We start from the raw sequence: 10,144 nt of genomic DNA on the forward strand, positions 1-10,144 counted from the left end.
TATCCCTATCCTATCCCTATCCCTATCCCTATCCCTATCCTATCCTATCCCTATCCCTATCCCTATCCCTATCCCTATCCCTATCCTATCCTATCCTATCCCTATCCCTATCCCTATCCCTATCCCTATCCCTATCCCTATCCCTATCCCTATCCCTATCCTATCTATCCCTATCCCTATCCCTATCCCTATCCCTATCCCTATCCCTATCCCTATCCCTATCCCTATCCCTATCCCTATCCCTATCCCTATCCCTATCCCTATCCCTATCCCTATCCCTATCCCTATCCCTATCCTATCCCTAACCCTATCCCTATCCCTATCCCTATCCCTATCCCTATCCCTATCCCTATCCCTATCCCTATCCCTATCCCTATCCCTATCCCTATCCCTATCCCTATCCCTATCCCTATCCCTATCCCTAACCCTAACCCTAACCCTATCCCGTTCCCGTCCCCGTCCCCGTCCCCGTCCCCGTCCCTGTCCCTGTCCCTGTCCTTGCCCCTGTCAAATTATCATGCTAGGAGGTGAACTTTGAAAAATCCTTTCTTAGTGCTCCTCTAAGGAACTTCCGTGTCAATTTGAAATCTCTTGAACCAGAAGTAAAGATGAAAACTAAAGCTATACTTATGGCTATTTTGGATATTTTAACCCCATTTCACAACAACAGGGGAGAAAATCTCTTTTCCACGTCATTAGATTTTAAAATCGTTGTATTTATCGTGATCAGCGACCCGATAAACCATAAAAACGATACCCATATTGATTTTTTGACTTTATCACCCCCTTTTCACCATTTTAGGGGTTAAATTTTCAAAAAACCTGAAACACGTATTCAGTCATATGTCATAAGGAATCTTCCTGTGAAGTGTCGAATAAAATAGGCAAACTAATCTTGTTTCCCCATACAAACTTTGAACCCCCATTTGACCCCCTTAGGAGGTGAATTTTGAAAATTCCTTTCTTAGTGCTCCTCTACCCTATATAAGGAACCTACGTGCCAAATTTGAAATCTCTAGGACCAGCGGTTTCGGCTGTGCGTTGATATGTCAGTCAGTCAGTCAGTCAGCTTCTTCTTTTATATATTTAGATTTATTGATCGTCCTGTTTCATTTTCCTTTATCCCTATTGGCCGCATTGTTTTTGATCTATGTACATTCGTAACTGTGTTGTTATAGTATTTATATATGTATAATATATTTTCTCAAACATGGTATGAAATATTGATGTTATGTGCCTTATAATTGGCAGCGAAGTATGACGTTGCAGGTGCGGCTAGGACGATTGATAGATAATGGAATTTCATACAAACCTTGCAGGCCAAGGCCGGCAAAGTCCTCTTTTTTAATTTCCAAACACAGATAATTGTGACATAACATCCAGGTATTTAGCCAATTAAAAAAAAACTGTAAGGGGCTTTATAGACGTGCCGACTGCAACTGGTACGGGCCCTAGACAATATTTGATTTTGGGTGCGTTTTCATACAAAAAAAATTTTTTTCGTTTTTTTTTTGAATTTTTTTTTAACTTTTTGTTTTTTTATAAGCGTATACGGGGTACCAAAGGGGAACAAAAATTCGATTATTTTTGCGCTACGACGCACCGTTTAGGAGATACAGCCATCCAAAATTACTATTTTCAGTAGACTTTATTTATTTCATACCATGTTTGAGAAAAGCACTATACATACCTCGGCGGGAAATGGGGTTGCCCGCCTCAGACCTATCCATATCAGACACCAGGCGTTTATAAGATTGACTGTAGCTGTGGTAGTTCTTATATTGGAGAAACCAAACGCACCATAGCGGAAAGGGTCAAAGAACATATCGCGGCGGTCAAAAAACGACAAATAAATAAGTCTGCGGTTGCCGAGCATTTGCTAGAGTCAGGACCGAACCACTGGATTGAACTGCATAATCCCAAAGTCCTTTCAACTGAACGTCTTTACTATAGCAGGAAAGTACGTGAAGCGATTGAAATCAGGAAACATCGTAATTTCAATCAAAATGAAGGGCAAGGGATTTCATCTTCGTGGAATCCAGTGATTAGCAAGTGTAAACGTGAGAATACTTCCCGTCCCATACCATCGGATGTCGTGAGTGTTGTATGTAGGCAGAGTAGCAACCCTAGCGTAAAAGTGACTGATGACAATCAAGTGCGGGTAGTTCGAAAAACTCGTACAGCTAGAAGATGTTGATACAACTCCCAGCCAGTCTACCCGTGACCACGGACGTAATGTCATGTCCGAAACGTCGGGTTAAATATAAAACGTAAGTTTTACGCGATTAAGTCCCGTTTTAATTTAATAATATGAGTGAAGATCGTGTTAGTTTAAATCAATATTAAGAAATGATTAATTACAATAAGAACATTTTAAACAAACAAATAATAATGTTTTTGTCCTTCAAAATGACAGTCGACAGGGCCGAACCCTCAAATTGCCGAGGGTGCTGCTCAAGTTAGTGTATTTAAAGCTACAAGTGACATACCTAATATTGAAGGTAATATAAGGATCATTAATATTTGATAGCTAGCGGGGTTGTGGACTGTTATTATTGACGTGAAATGATGAAAACATGTAGTAAATGCACTAATTTTAATTATTGGTAAACAAACACAAGCTTAGTTTCGTGACAGAAGGCAGACTGACTGCCGAATGATTCTATTTCATAACATGAGGACAGTTTTTGAAAGTGACATAATTTTAAACTATGAAGGAGGTCGCGCACCAGCCAGTCGCCAACATACCGGACCCCCAGTGGAACACTAACCACTGGTGGTCACTGGCTGGGTCGCGGCCTCCATCAAAATCAGCTTCCGGGCCGGTCTGCGCAGCACGCCTCCTTTTGTGTGGATGTCTGCCACGCGGACCGCTCCGTCAGGTCCTAGGTAAACTTTTGCTACTCTTCCTAGCGGCCACAAACCACGAGGAAGCGTAGGGTCGGCGATCAACACCACATCACCCTCGCCAAGGTTTAAAAGGTTGTTGTTGTTGTTGGGCCCTCTCTGCCGAAGTGTTGGTAGGTACTCGCGTAGCCATCGTGCCCAAAAATGGTCTGCTAGGCGCAGGGTTCTCCGCCAGTCACAGCGTCGGGAAAGGTCTGCGTCTGTCAGCGACGTGGTCCATGGTACGACCGAAGAGGAGCCCAGAATGAAATGAAATGGTGTAATCGCTTCTGGTGCATCTGGGGAAGACGGGACATACGTGAGTGGTCTTGAGTTTGCTATGGATTCAGCCTCGAGTAGGAGGGTAGAAAGGACTTCTTCTTTCAGTGGCCTATTCGTTAGGCAGGATCTGAGGGCTGCTTTAATTGTGCGTATCAGCCGCTCCCAGGCGCCGCCCATGAATGGTGATGCAGGTGGGATGAAACGCCAATCGATTTTGTGATTAGTGGCATATTCTACAATTGAGTTGTCATGTAGGGATCGTAGTTCACGGGAAGAGCCGACGAAGTTGGTCCCGTTGTCGGAAAATATAGTGGTAGGCGATCCTCGGCGAGCAATGAAGCGCCTGAGGCTCATTATAGCGCTATCTGCAGTGAGTGAGTGCACGATTTCTAGGTGAAGCGCTCTGGTTGTGAGGCATGTGTATAAGGCAACGTATCGTTTCTCGCTCCGTCTGTATAGCGTTACCAGAATAGGGCCAAAATAATCAAGGCCGACGTGGGTAAATGGTCTTTTATGATGATCTAGGCGTTCTAGAGGTAAGTTACCAATCTGAGGTTGCATAGGTTTCGTGTTCCATCTCTTGCATTTTAGACAGGAGCTTGCTACGCTGCGAATGGTTCCTCTGGCTCTTGGGATCGAAAACCTTTGTCGAAGTTCATTTAGAACGAGCTCATTAAACTGATGTGAGGCTTTTACATGTTCGTGAAAGATGATGAGTCTTGAGATGTAATGGCGGCCGTCAAGAATCATGGGGGATTTTGTCTCGTTATTCACTCCTGGTGCGGAAATAATGCGTGTGTTTTGACGCATGAGGCCTTCTTCATCAAGTATAGGGGCGAGTTTCTTAATCCGACTGTCCTTGGGCACTGGCTTCGAGGATCGCAGGTTTGTCAATTCCTCTGGGAAACTCTCTCTCTGGGCTTGCCGAACCAACATCTTCTCCGCTTCTATGATGTCCGCTGCGTGAACCTGGTGGGGAGATGTGGTGTGGTCAATATACAATTTAGAATTTGGGTGTATTGGTCGAGAGAGTTTAAGCCGGAAAAGTCGTGCGCCCTGGAGAACGCGGGCGGTGGCGCGAAGTAAACGCAGCCATGAGTTAAAACGCGTCGGATCAGGTACCGAATATGGAAGTGGGATATCAAGGAGCAGAATCAACAGATTTGATTTTAGCTCGGGGTCTGGTGAGGTCTCTTCCTCGTTGATGTGTCGCTCGGTCGGCCAAGCGGACGTCGGTTCAACAAGAAACTGTGGACCAGTGAACCACCGATGAGATGCTGTAAAATCAGTTCTTTTTGGTTTTGTCGCATCGTCGGCGACGTTGAGAGAGGTAGGGATCCACCTCCAATCGGATGGATTAGTGGTTTCCAATATCTCTCCCAACCGGTGTGCGACGAACGGTTTAAAAGCGCGCGCGTCACTCCGGATCCACTTTAGGACAGTAGTTGAGTCGGTCCAGAAAGTGGTTGCGGAGGGTTCAAAACGATGAGCTTGCAAAATAGTCTGTGCGAAACGCGACGCGATGAGTGCAGCTTGTAATTCCGATCTTGGGATCGAAATCGGTTTCAGGGGACTGACTCGGGCCTTGCTGCCGACGAGGGCTGTCGACACGGAGTCATCGCTGTAAGTAAAACGCCAATAGGCAACGCAGGCGTAGGCTTGTTCGCCACCGTCAGCGATTAAGTGCAGCTGAACGTCTGACAAGTCTGACCTGACCATGTACCAGCGCGGGATTTTTATATCGGCTGCGATCCGTAGCTGTGCAAACCAGTCTTTGGATTCGCTTACGTACATCTCAGGTAAGTCTGTGTCCCAGCCAATGCCTGCCCGCCATAATCTTTGAATTATAATACGACCCCAGATCACGACTGGCATCAATAGACCTAAAGGGTCATAGACTTTCATGACATTTGATAACAGTATACGTTTTGTCAAGGTGCCGGTCGGTATCTGGGGTACGGCACGAAAACCTAAACAGTCTAGGCGTGGGTTCCATTTAACACCCAAGACGCCGACATCACTACTGGGAGGCAGGTAAACGTCAGATGTGGCGTCGCTTCGCAGTTCTTTGGGGACGAGAGACAACGCCTCTGGGTGGTTGGAGGTCCACGATCGCATTTCGAAACCACAAGATTTGTGAACTGTGACAACATCGGCGGCCATTTGAGCTGCGTCAGCAACGTTGGTGTGGCTTCCTAGGTAGTCGTCCATGTAGTGGTCTTCGATGATTGCTTTGCAGGCGGCGGTGAAGTTGACTTCGAACATCTTCGCGTTCTTGTTTTTGATGTGGAGAGCAATGAAGGGACTTGAAACTGCGCCGAAAATCATTGACGACATGCGGTATTCCTTGAGGTCGTTGTTCTTGTCGCGCCAGAGAAAACGTTGGGCGTCTCTGTCTCTTGTGGCGATTTTAATTTGGGGGAACATCTCTCTAATGTCGCCGTTCAAGGCTACTGCACCTTCTCTGAAGCGGAAAAGAACGTCGAGTAGGGGAGACAATAGGTCAGGGCCTTGCAGAAGCATGCTGTTGAGGCTTACGCCTTTCGTCGTGGCAGCCGCGTCATGAACTGCTCTCAGCTTTTTCTTTTGAGGATGAAATACACCGAAAATGGGCAGGTACCAGCGAATAGAGCCATCTGGGTTTACACAAGAGGTATTTGCTGCAGGCCGATGGTGATAGGTCTTCGGATCGCACTCTTCGGCGTATCCCTTGCTGATGATGTCATCAATGAACTGTTGAAAGGCTGCGGCAAACGACGAGTCCTTTGACATCTGTCGCTCGAGGGCCTTGAAGCGTGAGAGTGCCTGTGGGTAACTATCAGGTATTATTTTAGGTAGTTCCTCCTTCCAAGGTAGGCCTACTTCGTAGTGGCCATCGTCAAGTTGGCGAGCGGATAACTCAATAATGTCTACGGCTCGTTGGTCTTCACTGTTTTGACGTGGCGGGTATTTTGTGATACCCAGGGCGTCAATGTCGTATTGTCGTTTTACAAGTGTGTCCAAATCTTCTGTAACGTGATGTATAAAATCGATTGGTTTTGACGACAATGAGTGTGCACCATGGAGTACCCAACCTAACAATGTTTTAGAGGCGACAGGGTCATTCTTCTTCCCGCACCGCACTTCCCGGCTCAAAGATAGATGCCAGTCAGGCGCGCCGATCAGGACGGTGGGATAAGCATCCGTATTTGAAAGTTCTCTTGTTAGACTCGATAAATGATCGTAATCCGTTAAATTAATCGTGTTTGGATATCGTGCGCGAAGTCCTAGAGGTTTCACGGCTCGTGCGTTTTCGATTAGGTAACGATCAGGGTGGTTTCGACCGCGTACATAAAAATCAACATAACTTACGTCGAGTTCCGTTGACATATTACTAACACCTTCGATGCGAAGACGCTCCGGACTCGTCGGCTTCGCTCCGATGCGTGCTGCTACGTCGGCGTCGATGAGCGTTGAGATGCTGCCATCGTCGAGTAGCGCTGTTGTCTCGAACGCGCCGTCAGGGCCCTCGAGTACGATCGGGACTACTTTCAGCAGGCCGCGGGGACGTCGTGGAAGTGAAGTCGATGGGGAAGATCCTGTTGCATTAATGGAGCAGTCAATAGTATTCGCAATTTTAGCGGATGTAATATCGTTATCGGTGTTATTTATGATGACAGGGCGTATAGAATTCTCAGAGGATGTTTGAAGATTATTGCCCTGATCTCTAGGAGCCGTGCCGGAGTTAGTCTCGGTTGTCCCTGTGCCGTGGAGAAGCGCGTTGTGGCGTCTAGGGCATCCGTCGACACCGCAGCGTTTTGCGCGGCAATTGTTCCACGTGTGTGGGTTAGACTTCAGGCAACGATAGCATATTTTAGTTTCTCGAACCCAGCGCCATCTGTCTTCTACAATTAGTTTTAAAAAGCTCTTACATGTCTTTATTTTATGAAACCCTTGTTTACAATACGCACAATGTTCAGAGGTTGTCTCGTTAGACACCGTAGTATGTATTGTTTCCTTTTTTAATGGAAATTTCGGAGCATTATTTCGTGATATGTTTGAGTACGCTGGTGGCGTTGGCGCCTTGACAGTACTGTCAGCAACAAAATTAAATTTTAATTGTTTGTCAGCCTCAATCAAAAGGAAACGTGACAATAATTCAAGTTTTGTAACACTCTGTTGCTCTGGCGTGTGAGCAGTTGCATAATCTGTAAAGCGCGACCTAGTGTGCTCACTCATTTTTACCAAGATGCACCGAAAAAGCTCCGGGGAGGATAAATACTCCGTTTGTTTGAGTATTGTGAGCGTAGTAACAAAATTTCGTAATTTGTTCGCTAACGTATTTAAATCCTGAGCAGAACTTAGCTTTTGCGTGTTCCGTAGGTCGGCGACTTCGCGGGCGACCAGCAGCTCCGGGCGCGCGTACGTCTGCTCGAGCGCCTGTACGACGTCGTCGGGCGAGCCGCAGGTCCACATGAGGGACGCGACGGACTGGTACGCTTGTCCGCGGACGGCGACGTTCAGGCGATCTAGGTTCTCTGAAGGGGAAAAGTTGATTTTACTTCTCTCATAACTACTTTTAAAGGCCATCCATTGACCGACATCACCTGAGAATGTAACTAGCTCGGGTTTCTTTGGTCTGTTTGAAAGTGCGTTTATAGCCTGAGAAAGTTTTGTTATAGGGTCTATTGTGCAATGTTCAGATTGTACTGGTGGTCTTGGTGCCACGGTTCCGTAGTTATTTTTTAAAAGGGCTTGAGTGGGTTTCGAGAATGTTGCTTGGTTGACAGTTGGCACTTTGAAAGATACCGAGTTGGCGGCGGCGGCCGGCTGTAAAAGAAGTCCTGGAGCGTCGCTCGAGGTGACAATCGGTGCCTCACCAGGTATGTTTTCATGGGATGCTACAGTCATGTTAGCATTTTGTTCCGAAACCCAAGTCGTAGTGCGCCTTTCGGCGTTATGATCAGAAAAATACGAACTACGTGAATTGACAGACTTATCTGAAGCTTCCAGGGCGGCGAGTCTTGCTTGCAGCTCCATTTGTTCCGCTTCGGACTCGAGGCCTGCGAGCTCGCGCTCGCGCTGTGCCTCTGCCTCGGCTTGTTTTCGTGCGAGTACGGCTTGCTGACGCGCGAGTTCGAACTCGAGCTCCGCCTGTTGCCGCTCGCGGTCCGCTTGCTGACGCGCAAGCTCGCGTTCACGCTCCACCTGACGCCGCATAGCTTCTGCTTCGAGAGCAAGTTTCTGGGCGCGGACGGTTGCCGCAGAACGCGAAGAATGTGTGCGCTCGGTGCGCGCAGTATTACTGTGAATACTAGAAACAGGTTTAGATGGTCGTGCTTTGACATCGCCTTCGTTTTGCGAGCTAGTTCGAGCATCCAGGCGTTCAGCGTCGTGGCTAGGTTGTGCCACGTCGCCTCGTATGCTTGAACTGCTTGGCAATGCCGAAGCACCGTCGTCCGTCGCAGCCAAACCCGGCCGGGCGCTGCGCGGTGAACGTTGACGACGTTCGCGCTGCACCCGGACGGATTCCGTAGCCGCGGGGTCTGCCCTCGTCTTACTACGTGTTTCCATCGTAAATAATGTAGAGTAATGTAACTAGATAAATGACAATGAAACTACAATGACTTACGTGAAAATAAAAATTGAAATTTAATTTCGACGGAATGGTAAAACTACGGCGAGAATGGACCAAAATGATAGCTAGCGGGGTTGTGGACTGTTATTATTGACGTGAAATGATGAAAACATGTAGTAAATGCACTAATTTTAATTATTGGTAAACAAACACAAGCTTATTTAGTTTCGTGACAGAAGGCAGACTGACTACCGAATGATTATATTTCATAACATGAGGACAGTTTTTGAAAGTGACATAATTTTAAACTATGAAGGAGGTCGCGCACCAGCCAGTCGCCAACAATATTTTATATCCGACATTTAAATAAAATTATTAAATAATCGCTACTCTGAAGTATAATGAAGTGAAGTGCTTACTGACATGGTATTCAAGAAAGCGCAATTTACATTTCATTATTTGTTAGGAAACACCCAGTATACTTATTAAACTTATTATCAAATTGCCCAACAATCACGTAGCAGTATCATAATGCCCGGGCAATGTGATAAAAAATGGCGTTCAGAAAAACCTGTTAAACTTATTATCAAATTGCCCAACGATTACGTAGCAGTATCATAATGACCGGGCAATGTGATAAAAAATGGCGTTCATGCAAACTTGTTAAACTTATTATCAATTTGCCCAACGATCACGTAGCATTATCATAATGACCGGGCAATGTGATAAAAAATGGCGTCTAGACAATGATTAATCACTTTGCCCAATACTGCTAGGCATTATTCATAATGCCCGGGCATTATACATAATGCCCTTATTAATCACTTGGTCCATAACATATACATTGACTAGGATAATTAAATAAAATACACTGCTTATTTGGCACCCTATTGCTTGGTCCCTACCAGCATCATAGGCAGGAAATCAACATACGTAAGTGCTGTAAAAAGCCGAGAGCTTAGTTCGCCGGAATATGTCAGTCTGTCCGTTAGTCCCACATTCATAGTGGCGTATATTACGGACAAGCTGATGTCTTACGGAAAACTGGTAAGCTGAAGGCCTCTATAGAATTAAATAGGGCAATGCAGAGGTAAATCATAAATTTAACCTAATTGCGATGACTGCCCAGTTATACACACGTTATTTCACATTCCGTACATGGTGCCTACTGTGGTTTTTTTTTTGTTTGAAAGCTGAGTTAGTCGGGAGTGTTGTTGGCCATGTTTCATGAAAATCGGTCTAATGTCGCGGTCGAGGGGGTTTTTTCAAAATTTCAATTTTGTGGTTAGCTTATTTTAGTAATTATCTTATCTGGGAGTAAATGGACGTCAAGTTATACCAACCCTAATAATTACGAATCAGCAATTGCCCGATCGGGACAGTGTCCGTCAGCATTCGAAATTATTCGAAATTTTACAG

The 10,144-nt window shown here is 45.9% G+C and overlaps 1 protein-coding gene across 1 annotated transcript; it reads right to left on the minus strand.

The window, feature by feature from the left end:
• Window positions 1–2,766: 2,766 nt before the first annotated feature.
• On the minus strand, window positions 2,767–8,721 carry LOC125235566. Its single transcript, XM_048142165.1, has 2 exons — window positions 6,520–8,721; window positions 2,767–5,973 (listed from the first exon to the last, which is right to left on the minus strand). The coding sequence occupies exons 1-2, from the start codon at window positions 8,719–8,721 to the stop codon at window positions 2,767–2,769; spliced, it is 5,409 nt and encodes a 1,802-aa protein (XP_047998122.1).
• Between the last annotated feature and the right edge of the window lie 1,423 nt (window positions 8,722–10,144).

Source organism: Leguminivora glycinivorella, chromosome 17 (genome assembly GCF_023078275.1).
Source record: "Leguminivora glycinivorella isolate SPB_JAAS2020 chromosome 17, LegGlyc_1.1, whole genome shotgun sequence".
In the NCBI taxonomy this organism is placed as follows: Eukaryota; Metazoa; Arthropoda; class Insecta; order Lepidoptera; family Tortricidae; genus Leguminivora; species Leguminivora glycinivorella.